Source organism: Sinocyclocheilus grahami, unplaced genomic scaffold, assembly GCF_001515645.1.
Source record: "Sinocyclocheilus grahami isolate Dianchi unplaced genomic scaffold, SAMN03320097.WGS_v1.1 scaffold144.1, whole genome shotgun sequence".
NCBI classification, from domain to species: Eukaryota; Metazoa; Chordata; class Actinopteri; order Cypriniformes; family Cyprinidae; genus Sinocyclocheilus; species Sinocyclocheilus grahami.
The window spans coordinates 213,679-235,504 of record NW_015505323.1 but is presented as its reverse complement, the minus strand read 5'-3'; the positions used below and the strand labels follow the sequence as shown (position 1 = coordinate 235,504).

General features: G+C 36.6%; 1 protein-coding gene and 1 pseudogene across 1 annotated transcript in view; one reads left to right on the top strand and one right to left on the bottom strand.

Moving 5' to 3' along the window:
- The window catches only part of LOC107591596 (calcium-binding mitochondrial carrier protein Aralar2-like), a 34,619-nt pseudogene extending 24,341 nt beyond the window's left edge, over positions 1-10,278 (top strand).
- A 1,775-nt stretch (positions 10,279-12,053) lies between these two features.
- Positions 12,054-21,826, bottom strand: part of LOC107591649 (cytoplasmic dynein 1 intermediate chain 1-like) — an 85,121-nt gene continuing 75,348 nt past the window's right edge. Inside the window, exons 20-22 of the mRNA XM_016280868.1 lie at positions 21,295-21,435; positions 16,162-16,287; positions 12,054-13,229 (exon numbers count right to left, since the gene is read on the bottom strand). Of these exons, the coding sequence (XP_016136354.1) occupies positions 13,119-13,229; positions 16,162-16,287; positions 21,295-21,435 (378 nt within the window). The 3' untranslated portion in view covers positions 12,054-13,118. The remainder of the gene's footprint in view (positions 13,230-16,161; positions 16,288-21,294; positions 21,436-21,826) is intronic.

The following is a 21,826-nucleotide window of genomic DNA, read 5'->3' as shown; positions in this document are numbered from 1 at the left end:
ACAGAAGGTTAATTTTATAGATAATTATAGATAGTTCATCTAACATTTCTAAACCCATGGTATTTGTGCCTCCAATACTTAAAAAACATTTATAAATGTAGACCAAAATAAACCAAATTCATGAAATGTGCCAACTATTAATGTACACCAAAATAAACCAAATTCATGAAATGTGGTAGGAACCCCTTTCTGCATGTCTGAGCTGTAATTTCCTCTGGAAGGAAAGTGCGGGTCATTCTGGTCCATCCTATTTAAAGTGCACCTTCAATGAGATGATAATGATCTTTATTTTTAAATATGCTGCCTCACACTCAATGGGATTTTTGAATGTGCACACTTGTGAGATTCGAGACCAATTTACCAGATTCCCGTAAGATGCACCATACGTTAATATCTCTGAAAGAATAGATGAATAAAATCAACAACAAACAAACAGTAAGGCCCTTCTGTATTCAAAAGGAGGGCTGAGGGAAGGAGAAGAAATCCATGGAAACTGATTTCCATCTAATTACTCTGCTCTGTTTTTCTGCGTGTAGCCTCAGTAACTAGGAGCAACAGGAAAGATAGGGCACGGAGGCGGCAAGCGGCCAGCCTCTTTGGCGAGACATGTTTAAATGCTTCTGTTGCAGCCTCAGATGCCGTCACGTCAAAGCCGAACCGTTTCAAAGAGCTCAGAGGAACCGGTTTCAACCTGTAAATCCTTTTTTTTCTGCCTCACAAGTACAAGGTTGGAGACATGAAGTTGTTTTTTGAGAGGCCCCCAGGGTTCTGTGTTCTGTGTGATGTTTCAGGCACCGTCTGTGTTTGGCAGGTATAACCTCCTCCTCCTCCTCCTTCAAAGAGTGACAATAGCACAGTCATTCTTAGGTCCCGGTTTAAAGCATTGTCCTCTTGTAATGTGAATATCACATTACTGCCCTCTTGTCAATTTGTTTTTTTTTTTTAATAAATTTTTTTTTTTACTTTACTTTGGGTTCATCAGAACGTATTTACAACTGTAACATCAAACTTACCTCAGATGATCTGTACATACGTTCAGCAATCATTTTTTCCTCATTTACCCTTCTCACTCACAAACATGAATTTTAATGAAGCTCTGTGAAAACTTTTATGTTTGTGTTGTTGATCTTCAGGCTGGGGGATCTCAGGTGATCTTCACAAACCCTCTGGAGATCGTGAAGATCCGACTGCAGGTAGCAGGAGAAATCACCACAGGGCCACGCGTCAGCGCTCTCTCTGTCATCCGTGACCTGGGTTTCTTCGGCCTGTACAAGGTATGTCACATTCACACAAAAAAAAACCTGAAACCTAATTCGCATATGTCAGATATATCTGATATGTGCTTAAAGTACGATGTGTGCTTCACTGGTACATATTTTTGCTTATGTAATAAAACATTAAAAGAGTATTGGGAAATATTAACCCATATAAAACTGTTGCAGAAGTGTTTTCATGCAAATTGTCAGCATGTAGCGAAATTCAGTGTTCATTGCATTGATTACCTATTTATATTTATATTAAGAATTTAAGAAAAAAAGTTTAGAAATGAATACTTTTATTCAGCAAGGATGCATCAAATTGATCAAAAGTGACAATGACAACATGTATAATGTTATTCAATATATAATGCTATTTCAGATAAATGCTGTTTTTTAAACTTTCTATTCATCACAGAATCCTGAAAGAAATGGAACACATTTTCCACAAAAATATTAAGCAGCCCAACTGTTTTTAACATTGATAATAATAAGAAATGTTTCTTGATATTTAATCATATTTAAAAGATTTCTGGAGGATCATTTGACACTAAAGACTGGATGGCAGCTAAAAATTCAGCTCATTTTAAAATATATTGAAACAAAACAGCTTTTTTTTTATTTTTTTTATTACATAGTAATACTATATATTCACATTACTTTTACTGTATTTTTGATCAAATAAATGTAGCCTTCGTGAGCATAAGAAAAATAGTTTAAAAAACATTTATAAATGCACAATTTTATATTTATATTGATGTTTATGTTTATTTTCATATTTTTCTCTATAAATATTAAGTGAGGGGTCGTAAGCAATAAATACCAAAATAGCATGCATGCTTAATCTTAATATCTATCTGCATACTACCTATCCTAAAAATATGCAGAATTAAGCCTTTTTATTACATTTAGAATAGTGTTTTGTGTGTGCGTGTATTTTTGTATGTAACTGTTTATATATTTAACACCTCTTCCAATAGCCTTCCAAAATACAGTCTGATCCACCTTGTACCACATGACCTAGACGAGCATCCTAAGCTCTCTAGCGCCTCCCACCTGTGGATTGACTCCCTGGACTCCCTCTTATATCCCTGAGTGCCTCAGTCATGCTCCACATTCTCCAGCAAGTCTCATACACACCCACCCACACACACACACCATCAGGCCTCAATCCACCCCCTGCGGTCTGCTGTAGCAGTCGGACCAGGTAGCACCAGCCTCTCAGAACCATGAATGCACAGCGGCTCCCTGAGTGCTGCTTTTGTGTCCTGTTTTCCCCATGAGGCTCAGCAGCGCTGCAGGAGAAGATCTCCAGTTATTCTGCTGCTGCCGATTGCATCTGAGCAGGGATGCAGGGCTGCATTCCTGAGGCTTGGAGCGAAGGAGGTTGCGGAGAGCGAGTGTTTTGGTGTAAACAACATTGTGGGGACTGCCATGATGGCGTTGGGTCATATCTCATCCAGTGGCTGTGTTCTCTGACATTTTATGGACAGCTGGAGAGAGATGAATGAGGCGTTCACCTCTGCGTAGGTGTTATGTGTGGTGCTAATTACATGTAGACACTTGATGTTGGTTTATGCTGTAATAATAACTGATGTTCACTTTTTTAAATTATTTATGGAGGCAGTAGAGAGGTCAGGAAATAATAGGGAGGAGAGGAGACCTCAAAGTCTAAATGCTTTCAAAAAGTGTGTGTGTATATGACACAAGTCAGACTCAAACCCACTTTTTTTCAGAAGTGTGTGTGTGTGTGTGTGTGAGTAAGATTTTTTTTTTTGGCTAATGGTCACCAAGACTGCATTTGAAACTGATATTATGAAATACTACAGTTTAAATTTTATTACAGTTTACAATTGAATTTTCAACAGCCATTACTCTAGTCTTCAGTGTCACATGATCCTTCAGAAGTCATTCAGATATTCTAATAATAATAAACTTTTTTTTTATTATTATTATTATCATTAATGGAAAAAAGTTTTTCCCCTTAAAATTTTTGTGGAAGCTGATGGATCAATTTAAAAAATCCTATTGTCACAATAACACAAATCGGACTCAAACGGTTCATTGTATCAGCTTTGATTGTATCTGTTGTATAAAACCCAACCTTTTGTTTTCCATATTGTCTTTTAAGTATCAAGTATCAAGTACCTCATGTACAATTTCAATATCACTCAGTAGATTACAGTAGAATGTGCTTCACTTATCAGTAAATCACATGGCTGGTCACTTGAAAAAAACCTGCGCTCCTGTTGTCTGGCCGAGGCAGGTAAGTCTCCAGGGCTCACCTGTCAGCCTGTCGTGGGAAAGAAGCCTTTATTTCAGAGTCATGGTCGGGGAGGTGGGGGGAGGTTGCTACCGTACACAACAGCCTGTGTGTGTGTAAGAATGTCGAATCCGTTGCCTCCCCTCCATTCGTGTCTCTCCTGAGCCACACGGACAATGTGCTTTGAGTGCAGGAGACGCGCTGCAGCTTGCTTCTCTCAGACGGCCTGGCTCCTCAGGGTCCGGCCCAGGCACAGAGCTGTCTTTGTCAGCCTAATTACCCCGCCTCTCCCCTTCTGCCGCTGCAGGGCCTCCACCACCACTCCCTGCCTGTGCTCCAAACCAAAGACACAACCTTCATATCACATTCACACACACACACACCTGCGAGTGTGCTGTTGTCGAGTTATCATGCACACTGAGGGCCAGTGGATCCAGATGTTCCCACATTAACACAACCCTCACCTCCGGCACTCCAGGCTCTGCCAAAGCAGATGAGCCAGGCCTGGTCTTTTGGACGCAGGGGTGATTTTTATCTGGTTTCGCAGCAGGCAGTCTGCCCTGGCCCGCAGGAGGGCACAAAGATCACTTCAGGAAAGAGATACCTCGGCTATCTGTGCTACCTGTGTACACGCTGCAGATTAACCTTGCGAGTCTAATGAAGCCTGTCTAAAGCGCACTTCAGCCGGGCTTTAAAGCGCTCTGCTGAGAGGAAAATCTCTCTGTTTCTCCACTCCTGGCTGCTCGCCAGCTCGCTAAAAACGAGGAAACCGAATCCCGTTGAAGGTACGGCTGTGTTTGCGGTGACAGATGCAGGAATAGTGTCCGCGACCGTTCTTGCAAGAAAAAAACGCCATGGTGAATGTTTATTTGAAGTGACAAGTCAGAAACGGCACAAAACAGACTCACTCCACAGGGCTGACATTAACACACCATAAACTGAACTCCCAGAATATCTCAGAACCTCACAATACACCACACAACTGCGGTCCTCGAATGAAAAAAGCTCTCTGTAATATACCTCAAGAAATATTAATGTCTTCGATTTGACATAACGTGTCCGTCTTCTTGGCCCCCAGGGTGCAAAAGCCTGTTTCCTGAGAGACATCCCCTTCTCGGCCATCTTCTTCCCCTGCTACGCACATACAAAGGCAGCCCTGACTGATGAAGACGGGCGAGTGGGACCTGGCAGGCTTTTGCTGGCAGGGGCGCTGGCGGGTAAGCCACCACGCACTCTCCGGTAGCCGCCTGCCACCGCTGGCTCCATTGTGGTTGGCCGTAATTAGAGTGCTCAGTGATTTAGGCTGTGTTTTGAAGTGCAGCGCGCCTGCCAAGGGTCGGATATTTTCCACTGTTTAATATATAGAGGCTGGAAGTTTGTGCTTTGAGCTTTGAGAGTGTTAAAAGAGGGAAAAAATATCTCAAAAGTCCCAAAGTAGCCATACTGCAGGAGCAATAAACAGATCCTACGATACTGGCATGACCAGGCCAACACATCCAAGATCTGACTTGCAATATTTTTACAAGTTTCTCTTTCCTCGTCACGTATAAAATACGATCCAGATCTGAAGTTGTTTTTAATATTTTACTCTTGCGGTTCATCTTTAAGAAAACATTGTTTAAAAAGACGACGTCTTTAGCCAAGCCAGTATGGTTTGGAATGTAAGTCAAAGAGATTTAATCTTTATTTCTAATCCTTTTTGCCTTTTCAGATTTACTGCTTCTTGACTTGAGCGTGATATGAGATTGAAAAGCCATACATGGTCAGAGAGAGCTTAGCATTCCTGTCTTCCCCAATGTTTTATATCTGTCAGATGGTTTAAAGCAAGTTTTTATGGTTAGGTATGTTCTTATGGCATGTATCACTCAGTTTACCATTTATCAGCAATTTGAGCTTCAAGGCAATTAGTGATTTACAGTCGGTTCAGGAAATGTAATTACACGCTCAGTTTGTGTGCCATTATTGGTAGGCAGGCAGACTTCTGGGGCATTGACCAACAATACAGTTGGCCTTTTCCCTTACTCATGCCTCTTCTTGAGGAAATGGATGGATGTATGTATTACACTTTAATGTAGTTTTTATTCTATATCTGTAATCTTTAATTTCATATATTTCAGTTTTCTAGTTTTTAATTGTAGAATTTTTAGCCTGCGTTAAAGTTAATGCGCCAACAGGTGTAAATTAAAATTGTTTAACAACATTATATTTCTTTCTATGAAAATGTTTCATTTTAGATTTTGCTAATGATAATAACACTGAGATATTTTATGTTCTTTGTGTTTAATAATGAATGTTTTGTCCATCGGAGCAGGTCAACAGAGAGAAAGGCTTGTAATTATTCAGATGAAGTCTTTTATTTAGATGTTTAAATAAAGCTCTTGAACATGCGGTAGTGTCGGCGTGCTGGCGGTGAGACTGCTCAGGATAAATGCTATCGTTGATGTAGGCTATTAAGAGCTGAATTGGTGCCACAGTGGCCTTTGTGCCGGACAGCGTGGGACAGGGCTTATGCCAGCCTCATTATTAAGCATTGTCTGGACCTTTAAATAAAAAAGGATCTAATGAATTTAAATCAGACTCTTTATTGACATGTGTGACTTCTCTTTAGGCATGCCTGCCGCATCCCTGGTGACCCCTGCTGATGTTATCAAGACCCGGTTACAAGTGGCTGCCCGTGCAGGCCAGACCACGTACAATGGACTCATTGACTGTTTCTGGAAGATTCTTCGGGAGGAGGGGCCTCGTGCCTTCTGGAAAGGAGCTGAAGGTATATCTCGCAGACGTCCCTGAAACTGGTCGTGCTAATATTTTTTGTTACCAACGATTTTGCAGTCGACCTTATAGTTTAAAGGGTCAGTTAATTTCGTCATCATTTACCCCTTTCCAACTTTCCACAAAAAGTTGTAGTTCTAAAATGGCATTTAATCAAATATGTGACCCTGGTCTTAAGTCGCTGGGGTATATTTGTAGCAATAGCTAAAAATACATTGTATGGGTCAAAATGATAGATTTTTCTTTTATGCCAAAAATCATTAGGATATTAAGTAAAGATCATGTTCCATGAAGATATTTTGTAAATTTTCTACTGTAAATATATTAAAACTTAATTTTTGATTAGTAATATGCATTGCTAAGAGCTTCATTTGGACAACTTTAAAGGTGATTTTCTCAGTATTTTGATTTTTTTGCACCCTCAGATTCCAGATTTTCAAATAGCTGTATCTTGGCCAAATATTGTCCTATCCTAACAAACCATACATCAACGGAAAGCTTATTTATTCAGCTTTTATACTGAAAAGATGATGTATCAATCTCAATTTAAAAAATAAAACTTGACCCTTATGACTGGTTTTGTGGTCCAGGGTCACATATGGTGTGTCAGGACGTGTCACAGTTGGTTTGATGCCAGTGATGGGACATTGTTGACATCAATCACTTCTTGACATGCCACATTTGAATTGAACTCAAGCCCAAATTTGAGACCTACCCAAGAGGGGAAGATTTTCAGTGAATAATCATTTAAATTTCATTCAGTTCCTCAGAGAAAACTATGACCATATGACTTCAGAAGACTTGAAATATAGTGCAAACATCGTATGGACAACTTTTGTTGGAGAAACGCAGCCGTGGACTTTCTGTGATTGCTTTTGGGAAATTTTCTCCTTTTGTTGAGTGAAAGTCACACAGGAGCTGTGTTCACAAAACATTCGCAATAATACAATTCTTCTTAACTCTGTTCTAACTTAAGAATAAAGAATAAGAATATTTTGCATTTCAAAAAAGAGTTCTTAAGTATGATCTTATCTTTTTTCTTAAGATCTTTCCAAAGACAAAACTCCTGAAAAGAAGGTTCTTTAAGAAACAAAAATATTATTAGTGCTTAGTAGCATTATTACGGTAATCTGCAGGCAGCACAAAAGACGGCCTTTGAGGTGTTTCTTCATAGTGTTGATCAGCGAGGCTTACAGTGTGATAACACCAAAACCTGTCATTGTCGTCGTCTCATGGATGTTTTTAAGAAAATATCTGAGAACTTTAGAAATTTTCAAGAATTGCACTTAGAAACATTCTTAAGAACTTCTTAGAATTGATCTATCCAGGTTTGGATCAACAATAGGGTGAACACATTATTTTGGGGGGAATAATGGTGTGTTGTAGCATGCCTTTATATCCTTCTACTAAGTCAGTTTAAAAAAAAAATCTATACAGACTGCATGCTGATGCTTCATTTTAATGTTTTTTTTTTTCTCCCTCAGCACGTGTGTTTCGCTCCTCGCCTCAGTTTGGAGTGACTCTAGTGACCTATGAGCTCCTGCAGAGGTGGTTCTACATAGACTTCGGTGGACAGTAAGACTTTCACACATCCTAAAACTTTGAAATAGTTTAGTAACACTTTCTTTAGAATTCTTCCATTAGTTAAAAAAAATAAATAAATAAAGATCAGGGCCGCATAGTGTGATTGTGAAAAGCACTGAAATGTCAGATGCCCTGAAATTTCATTAATAGCTGTTTAGAGAGGGCTGACTTTGTAGCAAAGGCTCTCATTTCGACGGGCACTTTGTTACAGCTGAGGCAGGAAGGCCTAATTACTACACAAGAAAGCTTTGAACGCCTGGACTGAAAGCTGTTTGCCGTGGCATCTTTATCTCTCCTGCTGAAGCGAAAAACACCCTTGCTTTATGATTTCGAAAGGGTCAGCTGACTCACTGAAGCCTGGAGGTGACATTTCTAAAAATGCTCTTCCATAGCCACATGGCTCCATGTGTCCAAGTGATTTGAGGTGGGGAGAATTGCTTTGATTGGAGTCTGTTCCAGTTCTGGACAGAATGACCTTATTTTCCCGTGGAATATTGTGCTGTCCTGAAACCTAGAAACCACAGGCACATATAAAAGAACATGGTGTATATATACAAACCTGTGTGTATATATACATATACAAAAATTAGTTTTTAATACCTGTTTATATATTGATTCATGTGGCTCAGTTAGTGCTTTAATAAATGTGTGCGGTCATCTCGAAAAGTGTACTGGAGATAAACAGCCTGACTGAATTGTGAAAACCTTTTTTTGCCTTTTTCAAAACCTTTTATGTGAAAAAGAGACCGTAGATATGAACAAGAATGCATTATTATTGAAATTCCAGCTACTACTGATAGTTACTTTCATGTTATGACTGTTAACTGATGGCCAATATTATACATTTATAAATATATTCTTTTTTAAAGAATACATTTATTCTTTGTTATATATATATATATATATATATATATATATATATATGTGTTATTGATATTGTACAATAATAAAATAATTATGTTTATTATAATAGAGAAGAGACCTGTGGAAATTGTTTTTTTAAATATTGCATTTATATTATGCATATTAGGCATTTATTTGATCAAAAATGCAGTAAAACGGAAATGTCACTAAAATGTTCTATTTTAAATTATTTAAAATATCATTTATTAATTGTGATGGCAAAGCTGAATTTTCTGCATCATCACGCCAGTCTTCAGTGTCACATGATCCTTCTAATAATCATTCTAATATTATGATTTGCTCCTCAAGAAACATTTCCTATTATTATCAATGTTGGAAACGGTTGTGCTGCTTTATATGTGCGAAAACCATTAATATTGATGAATAAAAAGTAAAAAAAAAAAAAAAAACATTTATTTTTTTTGACAGCAATCTTATAATGTCTTTACTTTCACTTGAATGAAGGTATTAATTTATTCGAACTGACCCCAAACTTTTGTATGGTAGTGTATGTAGAAAATTATTTGCCTGGGACAGCGGTCAAATATAAAGTTATTACTGTAAGTTATTCCAAAAAAATATTTCAATGCCACAATTGACAGAATCATGTATTCCAAAAGCTGTAGTAAAATAGAGAAACTGAGAAAATAGCACACGCATATACAGAATGAATGAAAATGTGTTTTGTATGTGGTCATAGTGAGACTCTATTTACATGCTTTTTCCTTTGTCATAAATATACATAAGCACATAGACATTGACATGTTTATTTTATTGCTTATGCGGACATGTCTGGTTTTGGTGCTTCAGACAGATCTGAGCTACATGATTATGATTTCATTCAGGCAAAAATGGTAAGAGGGCATCCTAAAATAGGATTTGTGTCCTACATGGAAATTTTTTTTTGTTTTTGGTTTAAAAAAAAAATTAAAAGGAAGACAAGAAACCGGTTCTGGTCTATTCATTTATTTTGTGTTCCATAACTCGAGGGGAAAATATTCTTGTTTTCAGTATTCAGACAGGCTGTTTATTCTTTCTGACAGGACACAGCAAGCAGAATGTGAAGTTTCCTCATCCATCTTTCTCCCTCTCTCCTCACCACAGAAAACCAGCTGGCGCAGAGCCTACTCCCAAGTCTCGGATCAGCCTCCCGGCGCCCAATCCTGACCACATCGGTGGCTTCAGGTTGGCTGTGGCCACGTTTGCTGGCATCGAGAGTAAATTTGGACTGCATCTACCACGATTCCGAGCGCCTGCCGCCTCACACGTTTGAAGCAAACGCATCCACTTCATCAGCACTCGAACAAACACACATATGAATCTCTTCCTTCTTGTTGAGAACATAAAACCTTCAGCAGATGAACTGGAAATAATGTTTTATGAGATTGTTAGTGCAAATGACAACTTTTAAGTACAACATTAGATGGGATGATGTTTAATATTTTTTAAATCTACCACAAAGTCTTGGATTCTTCAGTGGGATTGTAGTGTGACTTTGATTTAATTGAAATGTAAAACAAACAAAAAAAAATTTATTTGATCTTTTCAGTTGTTTTATTATATTTTTTATTTACCTGAAGAAAAAAATTACCTTTAGCAAACTGTTGCAAACCAGCTAAATGGCTATGTTCAAACCAGTCAATTCAAATGGTCAGTTAGATATACTACAGTTTATTTATTTAATGAACATGTTTGTTGATGCATATTGCAGGGTTTTAAAACCGTACAAGCATATCCAGTTGGAAATGACCATGTTGTATTGTTTAAATGATAGATGTGCAACTGTTTACATTTTCGTTTCTCCTCCTTTTACCATAACACTAAGCACATAGCACACATTGGGCAGTTCATTTCATTAATGATGTGTACTTTCATATTTGAATGTATTATAGTATTTCATATTTATGTTTGTATAGTGTTACATTTGTGTGTTGGGAATCTACACGCAGTGGCAATTTATGGTCAATGTGAAATGAGAGACTTAGTAAGGTTTTTACACATAATGTTTGTCAGTCTGGGTATTGTATTTCTCAACCCCTTAAAAATGATGTGGACTAAATTGAGCTGTACAGTAGAGTTGATTGTACATATAGTGTGTAAACATTGTGCCTTACTGTAAGTATGGCAGCAATAGATGCACTGATGGACAGATTTATTAAAGGAGATCAAACAAAAATGGTTGCTAGAAGCATATTTTATTTGCCAACACTTGTTTCATTTAGCCACACAGTTATGGTTATCAGTAACATCATTTCTAACATGTGAAACATCTTTTAGTATACACTCAATACCTGCTTGCATCGCTGTAACACTGATGAGAAAGCCACTGTGAATATTGTTGACACTGTCACCAACTTATATATAACTTAATTTGTCAATGCTTCATGCAGGGGCTCAGTACAAAAATATACACACACACACACAATAATCAAGTATACTAAAAATGACCACAAACCAACATCGAAGATGCCTTTCTAACATGAGGTTATTTCTAATTCACATTTCAGAAATGTTATTGACTGATTTTAACATGAATTGCCATCAAGGTAACGAGACGTAAAGTAAAAATCCAATGAACTCTTGCACGACAAATAGCTCACGGAAATGAAACCTAATTTCAAATGCTTAGTAACAAACCCATGAGTACAACATTAAAGAGATAGTTCACCTAAATATGAAAATTACCTTTCATGTCATTCCAAACATGTTTGACTTTGTGTAGGACAAAATAAGCAGCTCTTTCCCATAAAAAGAATGTGTTCATTATTCACGTTCATTATGGAACGACAGTGGTGAGTAACCCAGTTACAACGTCTATTTAGCTGATATATGATACACACTCTTTACTAATCCTGTAAATTATGTAATTAATGAACGGGCTCATTCAAGTCATTCTTTTCGGTAATCGGTCTTTACCAGTCGCACTTCTGAATCATTAAAACATCAAGCTTATAAATGTAATTTCGTGATTCAGACAACATTGGTCGTGTATGCTTGTTTTACATGCATTCCGCAAACACAACTCAGTAGAAAGACGTTTCTTATTCATTTGCTGTACAGTCATCTAGACCAGTGGTTCCCAACCCTGGTCCTGGAGGCACCCCAACACTGCACATTTTGTATGTCTCCTTAATCAAACACACCTGATTCAGGTCATCAGCTCATTAGTAGAGACTCCAAGACCTGAAACTGGCGTGTCAGAGAAAGGAGACATGCAACATGTGCAGTGTTGGGGTGCCTCCAGGACCAGGGTTGGGAACCACTGCTCTAGACAACAAACTCATATTCAGATTTCCTTTGCCGTGGCACTGAAGACTCAGCTGCTGGAAAGCGATGCAAAAAACAAGTGATACAGAGAACCTTGTAACTTTGTACATTAGCCTGCACATTACGAAAAATATAAATAAAAAAAATAATAACATGGCCCAAACTGTGCTTTTAGGTAAATTGGTTTAGCGACATGTACAGGACGGATAGCGCAAATACATTGTCACGCTGGCATCCGAAATCACATAAACTACTTCCTTACTATATAGCGAAAAACACTATGTTAAAAAAGTAGTATGCCCGAATTCACAGTAGGAGAAAAAAGTTCCCTACTTTCAGTGAGATTCTGAAGTGTGCACAATGGACACTTTACTATCTCAGAGACCAGCAGGTCACATGACAATGACAACGAATGTAGTATGTCTTGATAAAGTTCATACTACACACATCCATACTTTCCCGAACATACTTTTTAAACAGCCTCTAATTACTTAAAGTAGGCTTAACTATTTAGAGAGTATGTGATTTCAGACAGCCAGAGTAAAAGATTAATCTTGGGATTTCAGGAATTGTCAGCAAATAATCAGAAAAATCAATATTTATTCATGATTTTTCCCCCCCTTCACCAGTTATGCACAAAATCCCACCGCGTAGCTGATTCGAAAGACCATATTGGTCATGTAAATCACGGTTCAGACTGCCTGCACAACATTAAATCAAATACTAACCTTTGACCTCAACCTAAACCCTAAGCTCAGTATAACTTGGTAGCACATCCTGATAGCATTAGGCCTACTGTTTGTATCGATTTGATCCACTGAAGATATTTCTGAACTTTTCTTGACTGGTGACTGCATGATTGAGTTGATCAATGGAATCGCTGTGGGGTAGGATTTGCACTTAACTGGTTTGAAGGAAAAAATCATGCAATAATATTATTGTTACTAGTAATATTTCATTATTTGGATAAACGGTCCCTTTTATTGGAGTAAACAGCACAGTACTAGTGGACATGCTAATTGGGTGTGTTACATCAGGCTCAGTCTGGGTTGGTGATGACTCTGATCCGGTGTTTACGTGGCCAGCTCCACAGGCCCCTCCTCCTCACCGTCCCCGTGGTTGGCACGGATCTCCATCAGCGTGTGGCCGAAGTGGGCCCAGTCCTCACTGTGGGGCACAGCCAGCTGCAACAAATGAGCGTTTTAGAAATCTAGTGCCAAAAACACCCCCCACTCCTCCAAAATGCCACATCAAGAGCAAAAGCTACGCATTACATGTGCTGTCACAGTGTGGGAGAGGAAAGAGATCACCACACATTGTGATTCAGAGACAGAACAATAAAGCTGCTTGTTTGGCCTTTGAGTGCTGAATATTTATCGTGTCAGTTCTCAGAAAGGGGAAGATGGGGACTATGGGCCGGCTGGGTGACGATGTGGGATCGCTTTCTGCTGTCAGAGTCAGATTTAGATGAGAAAGGACGGCTGCCTGCCGCCCAGGCTGAGGAAGAGAGAGAGAGATAGAGAGAGATCTACAGGGTATAATTAAACAGGAATAGAGAGGTGGGAGGAGATGACAGCCACTTCCAAACCCAAGACCAAATCAAGCTCTTTTATAGTACAGCAGGGGGGTCTTAAGAGGCCTTCATCAATAAATGACCTTATAACACTGGGATCTCATCACTATATTCTGTATACTATACATAATTATTTATGTATATGTATAGTATATATACAGTGGGTACGGAAAGTATTCAGACCCCCTTAAATTTTTCACTCTGTCAACAATTCTGTGTTTTTCTGTCAATATGGGGTGCTGTGTGTACATTAATGAGGAAAAAAAATAACTTAAATGATTTTAGCAAATGGCTGCAATATAACAAAGAGTGAAAGGTTTAAGGGGGTCTGAATACTTTCCGTACCCACTGTATGTGTGTGTGTGTGTGTGTGTGTGTGTGTGTGTACACAAATATATAATCAGTATGTATACTGTACATAACACATACTGATTTTATATATATATATATTACTGTACACATACAAATTTTTATTAAGAATGCAAAACAATTACAGTGAACACAAAACACAAAAACAGCAATAGAACAGCAATGATAATAACAGCAATGAAAATAAACAGTGATGACCATCTGACAATAATAGTAGTAGTACTAGCATGCATAATAATAATAATAATACTAAAGATGGTGATGATAATAATACCTTGTGATGACGGCAACAGTAATATCAATAATAATAAAAGTAATGATAATAATAATAATAATAATAATGTAATAACAATCGTAATAATAATAATGTAATAATGACACATACCCAACACATACCACACCTATTCTAGCTTCTGTGTCAAGGTTTTTTTTTTTTCTTTCCAATTCACGGTAAGATTACTATATGTATATGTATGTATGCCTAAACTGATGTGGTGCATTAAAAGAAGCATGTGGTACATATACAAAATTACTTATGTATAGTATACAGAATATAGAGATGAAATCGCAGTGTGTATATATATATATATATATATATATATATATATATATATATAAAATGTTTAATGTTTATGTTTTTTTTTTATAGTTTTATACCATTTTTTAAAGAAATGTTTACATTTAATAAATCTAAAAATGTCATGAAGTACATATAATTGAGTAAAATTATTGCAATTTTGTGCCTTTACATCTTAATCAAATATTTTAAATATATTTTTCAAGATATCATAATTCAAATTTTTAGGGATTTGCAAAATAACATTTTGCAAACAAACAAAAAAACTAGCCTTGTCATAAAAATATCTGCTATTTTATTGAACTTAACATTATGGTCTGATGGGTTCTCTCTTTTTTTCTGCAGGTTGGTTGATCACATCCTTTTGCAGACATAATTTATTTAGATATTCATAAGTGAAGCAGTTAAAATATGTTTTCTAGAAAATAATAAAATATGTTTTAACATTTTTTATAAGATTTAATGAGATGTTTAACCTTGCTTCTTAAAAAAAAATACCAAAATTAATTTTAAATCAAATTCATGCTGGTCATAGAAGGGGTGTACAGAAAATCATGGTTTGTATGAACTGCAGTAATAGTGTCAGGCAAGAACATGAACACAAACACTGGACTGTCTGAACTTCATGAAATTCTGAAATTCATAATGGAAGACTAATACGTGTTGCATTCTTTGCGTTGCCACAAGGGGCAGTAGAGCAGATATTTGCATAAATTGTCTTCTTCTATGGTCAACTAGAATTATACAGCAGCAAAGCAAGAGTTTAAAGAGAATCTTTAGCTTTAGTACATCATAGATTATAATTCTAGCCTTAAAAAAACTCTCATCCAGGGGGTGTCCCGCGGTTGAAGAATAAAATCTATTTAACTTCAACTGTAAAACACCCAAAATGACATCTGAAATTTATGCAATATGACTCAAGCATAGCGAAAACATGCTGTGGTGTTCCAAAGCAAATATTTAACACAGTCTACTAAATATAACACAAAGGGACCTTGGCAGTCATCAGAAGTGGTACTTCTTGCCGCGACTGGAGGTTGGTGACTGCCTCTGCTGATAGAGGCCATGTTGAGTGCTTCATGTCGAAGTCTTTTGTAAATAAGCCACATTCCACCTAAACCCTTCAACTTTCCTTTCCTTCACTTCATTTTATTGATGACCCTCCATTATCATCAGCCCAAGAAGCCCACATGCTCGACCGACGTACTCTCCAATTACCACAATACACTGCGCTAAGATTAGCACTGCCCCACACATGAGGCGAAACCCGGAGACCGAAAAGAACATGGTGAGCATGGGAGTCCTTGTGGTTTGCCACTCTTTGGCGGTGGTTTAGTCATGTGGAGACTGTCTTAAAATAAGGAAGTAAGTTTCGAACAAAAACAAACTAGCCACGCGGAGCTTGGTAAACATGCAAACCCTTTATGTCAAACTCAGAGAGATTCAATTTTACTTCCACTTTCATTCTGCATCGAGGCCGTACTGGGTTGATTGTGTTCATAAAGCAGCCATACGGCTGAAAAAATAATCTTGAGAGAAGAATAATATACAGTTATTTTGCACATTACGATACGTATTAGTGACAAAAGATTCATACCTCTCCAACGTCGTAGATCCACACACGTCCCTCTGAGTCTCCCACGGCGACCTCTTTGCCCCCTGCGGCCCATCTGACGCGGTTCAGAGCGGGGGCTCCCTCTATGGTGACACTAGCGGTGGGCACCTGGACACAAAACACACCTCTAATCATATATCAAACATATCAAACACACAATATGTGAATTACTCACATTACAAGTTTGGGGTCGGCAAGATTTTTTGAATGTTTTTGAATGAAGTCTCTTTCACGGTGAAATATATACCAGCATATACACTAAGAATTTTAAATGTTTTTGATATAAATCTCCGATGCTCACCAAGTCTGCATTTATTTGATGAAACATAAATAAAATAAATTGTGAAATATCATTGCAATTTAAAATAACTGTTTTCTATTTTAATTGATTTAAAACGTAATTAATTTATGTGATGGCAAATCTGAATTTTCAGCAGTCATTACCCCAGTCTTCAGTGTCACGAGATCACTTAGAAATCATTCTAATATGCTGATTAGCATGTATTATTATTATTATTATTATTATCATCAACGTTTAAAACAAATGTGCTGCTAAATATTTTAATATATACTGTATATATATTATATATATTTCTATATAATATATATATAACTTTTGATCAACTTTTTGTCATGTTGCTAACTCCATATTTCTTCAAATATTAATTAGAAGAAATATAAACACAAATGAGACAAATGTTGAATTATAAAATGAATGTGGATCGTATAGCCCTAGTGTGCTCACCTTTAAAATGTATAAAATATCAACCATCAATCTCAAATTCATGCTAGAATATAGAAATATAGAAAAATACAATAAATTATAACAAAGAGGATTTGGAATCTGGCGAATCTCACTACAGAAAATGTGTCCTCAGTTTTTGGATATTAGCCTATAACTCATATAATGTAAACATACAGAGCCCTTGTGATAAAATGACGTTGTTAGGATGCCTAGTCAAAGCTGAGCTCTAATAGGAAGAAGACATGAATCCACAGCTCTACTGGAAATAACCTACGGGCGCTTTTAATGATTTCATAAATCATCATGAAAAGTTGCTCTGCACACATTAAAGCGATACACGGGCTCTGTTTGTGCACGTGTGTGAAGTTGACTTCTGCCTATTACTTATGACAGTTAAGACTGGCCTGACATATGTTGTCAGCAAAGATGGAAGCTGTACGCTGGCTAATACAAAAGCTTCCTCGCTTCAGAACAGGCTAACCACAGCCTGAGAGCTATTAGCAAGCAGCTTCCTCCAAGAGTCAACTGCAAGGTTAAATTGGCTGCAAGCTTCTCTTTGCGTAAATTGGAACCAGGCAAACCCGCAGTCTGTTAATGGTGTTATGGGTGAATTTCTTTATAAGTTGACAATGGAGAACTGTTGGCTGCTTTCTGGCACAAGATCTTTGCCTGTTTATGCATGTGTCGTTGTGTGTGTCAGCATGCGCGTTGCCGTGGCACTGTTGGCTCCTGATGTTTTGGATAATGCGCATTGTTCTTGAGAGGACACACACACACACACACACACACACACACACACCTTTTAAATTGCAAACATTATTTTGATGACTTCTGCTGACAATGTTGATCATACAATTTTTTCTTTAATTGATTTTTTAATTAAATTGATTTGAATAGATTTTTTAAATATTAAAAAGTTGTAGTAACTTGAATGAAATTGTCTTAATAACTTAAAAAAATGTTGAGTGTAGAGTACCATGTAAATACCATGTTATACAAATATGAATGGACAATATATTGGTACCCTCGATTATGAGCTGAATGGACAATGGCTAATACAAAAGCTTCCTCGCTTCAGAACAGGCTAACCACAGCCTGAGAGCTATTAGCAAGCAGCTTCCTCCAAGAGTCAACTGCAAGGTTAAATTGGCTGCAAGCTTCTCTTTGCGTAAATTGGAACCAGGCAAACCCGCAGTCTGTTAATGGTGTTATGGGTGAATTTCTTTATAAGTTGACAATGGAGAACTGTTGGCTGCTTTCTGGCACAAGATCTTTGCCTGTTTATGCATGTGTCGTTGTGTATGTCAGCATGCGCGTTGCCGTGGCACTGTTGGCTCCTGATGTTTTGGATAATGCGCATTGTTCTTGAGAGGACACACACACACACACACACACACACACACCTTTTAAATTGCAAACATTATTTTGATGACTTCTGCTGACAATGTTGATCATACAATTTTTTCTTTAATTGATTTTTTAATTAAATTGATTTGAATAGATTTTTTAAATATTAAAAAGTTGTAGTAACTTGAATGAAATTGTCTTAATAACTTAAAAAAATGTTGAGTGTAGAGTACCATGTAAATACCATGTTATACAAATATGAATGGACAATATATTGGTACCCTCGATTATGAGCTGAATGGACAAAAACAAAGGCCGATATTAGAGTAAATATCAAATATTTGCTAATATTTGTAATACTTTAATGTAATATTCAATAATATTGACCCCATCTTTGAAATTAATTGCACACGCTCACCTAAAGTTAATCTTTAAAAACACTAATAGTTTATTAACAGTGTTAAATAGAATCTTTAGCAAATCTAAAAAAAATAATGCATTTTTCATACTGAACATTATAATATTGTGATGCCTAAATTTACTTGAAGCATTGCATATAACTCATTTTTGTTTTTATTTGTATTGTATTGTTTATTTATAATTTATTTTGACAAAATAGTATGGAGTTTTTTTAGTATCATTAATTTATTAGTTATCAGTCAGAATATTAAAATTATTAATGGATTATCAGACAGAATTTTAATATTGGTGCATCCCTATACTTATATGGTAATCAATTATTACCATAGTATATACTGTATCAAAGTACCCTATGTACTGTGCCCTAGTGGTTAGCATAAAGCACATGGTGCTCAAGTGGCAGATGTGGGTTTAAATTCAGCTCACATTGTGTCCCCAGTCTTTAAAACAACAAGACATGGTGTCTGCATTTTACTTTTGGTTTTTACTATTTCACTTGAGTTAAACAGGATATTGAAACTAATAATAGGATGGGATTGGTTTTATCTAATGAGATAGGATCTTTAAATGTGGTCAATTTATCAAAAAATAAGAGGGCTTGGTTAATATATATATATTCTATACACTGTGTATATATACATATATATATATATATATATATATAATGAATGATTACGTTAACAAACATTATTTTCCAGGAATCATTCAGTCAGACCAGAACCGTATGTTAGAAGGTAAATAGGGTCAGTTTTGATTTCAATTTGACTTTAGTACATGTGAGTACAATCAGTGAGCTGTTTATTGGTTACCTTCCACCAAACAAACAGCGTATGGTTAAAGAGAGATGGCTATAGAGTCAAGAACAGCAGATCTCAGAGCAGTATGTAATTAAAGTGGGTATGTATTCCTTAGTGGACAGGCAGTGTCAGTCAGAGCAGATCTCATCTCACACAGGAGAGACGTCACACGCAACAGCTCTCGCTGGACTCTGCGCTGTGGTGAGGCATGTACACCATTACAGACTGACGTATTGTGTGAATGGTCCATGTAGCACTAAGTCAACTGTCACATGAAACAACATCATAGCATGTGATGTACGATGACACTCCATTACCAGTGACATGCGCTATTAGATCCAGTACATGACAGTTAATATGACCTCACCGTTCTACAAAGTCTGCATGCCAATACACTGCAAAAATCAGTTGAATCAGGATTGAAAAAAATCTAAACATCCTTAAAAACATCATTGAGCACAACTGCTTTAGATATTAAGACTTTTTTTCAGAGGTTTATATTGAATTATTTTGTACTTATAATTTTTAATAATTCTATTCATTTTTTATAATCCAAATGTTTTTTTTTTCTTAATTGAATGGCAATTTTTTTTTTTTTTAGAGAATATATCTTGAATAATATATTATATATTTAATATAATTTATATATTAGATTATATATATATTATATTTATTTAATATAATTTAATTTTCATATATTTATATAGTTTTTATTGAATTACTTTATTTTTAAAATCAAAATAATTGTATATTAAATTTCAAATGGAGGTAAACAAGATTTAAAAATTCCAGTGGAGTAATGGCAAATTATTATTTTTTTGTTTTGTTTTTAGAGAATAAATCTTGAATACTTGTTTATTTTATTTTCATAAATGTACTGTTTTTATTGAAGTATTTTACATTTTATAATCAAAATATATAAAATCTGTATATTAAACTACAAATCTAACATTAAATTTAATGAGATTAATGGTTAAAACAATATGAAAAAAAATTTTTTTTAGTTATGGCAAATAATATTTTGTTCTCAGAGGATGTATCTTGAATATTAGTTGATTATTATATATTTTTAATATAATTTTATTTTCATATATTTATGTTTTTATAGATTTTTTTTACAATAAAAAAATTGTATATTAAAGTAAACATCTAACAACATTTTATGAGGTTAATGTTTAAAACAAGTTATTCTTATTTCCAGTGAAGTGAGAAAAATAATCTTAATTAAATTAAAACTAATAAAAATGGTACATATAATTGAATTGTATAAAATTATACAAATATACAAAATATAAAATTATATTTAAAATTATACATATATATTGATAGAAGACAAGTCTTATTTTCTTAAACAATTTTGCTTCCCAAGTAAATGTGTCTTGTTTTATGAATGTTTAGAAGAATATTTAAAATATTTTTTGCAGTATACCACAGCCCTATATAATAAGTAAAGCTGTGATTGTCCCTAAGTCCCTGAAGGTCTTGAAAGACAGTGGCTTTAGAAGACCAGGTTAAACCGCTGTGCTGGGCTGCAGCCCATGGGAACTCACTGACTCTGGAATGGTGGAGAGAGAGGAATCCGCACACATCGGAGTAATTAGCCATAAGCTTGCAGACTATGTGTGTGTGCGTCTGTGGAAAGGAACGCCGCTGGAGTGTTGTGTGAGCTGTTGGTGTGGAGCTGTCAGAAAGCTGATTTAAGGGCAGCCTGTGGGAAGACGCCCACACAGAAAGGAACTTGTTGTTGTTTTGATGCATCTTTGGCCTGGCGTGATCTGGGGGACCAGACCGAAAGCGTTACCTCACCTCAGTGTCGTTGTTCAAGTTCCACAGATCCAGACGACCCATGCCGTCCACGGCGGCGAAGAGCGAGGGGTGCACGGGAGACCACATCACATCGTAGACGTAGTCTGCATTATCCTCAAAGGAGTACAGCGGCTTGTTTTGCTGAGGGGGACACAAAATGAGAAAAAGGAGGTGAAATATAAAGAGAAAGATAGAATGAAAGGGCAAGCAGGACAAGCCAGAAGGTGCTGGGGTTGTAAGGGGACAGGCAGAGGGCGAGAGAGCGGGTGAAGATGGAGAGAGAGTGAGAGAGTGGCATAGGCAGTAGACAGAGTGGCGCTGCTGCAGCCCTGGGGCCTGTCTGGGATTGAGCTAATTAAAACCTTTGCACATTCAAGCAGTGTCATAAAAAAAAACACTAGATGAAAGTCTCCCCAAGGTGTACTGTAGCCTAAGTGTAACAGCTGTCTGGGGCATAGAAGAAAAGAGAATAAAAGGAAAGAAAACAAGAGAGAGAGAGAGAGAGGTATGGTGAGGTAGAGCGAGAGATCCG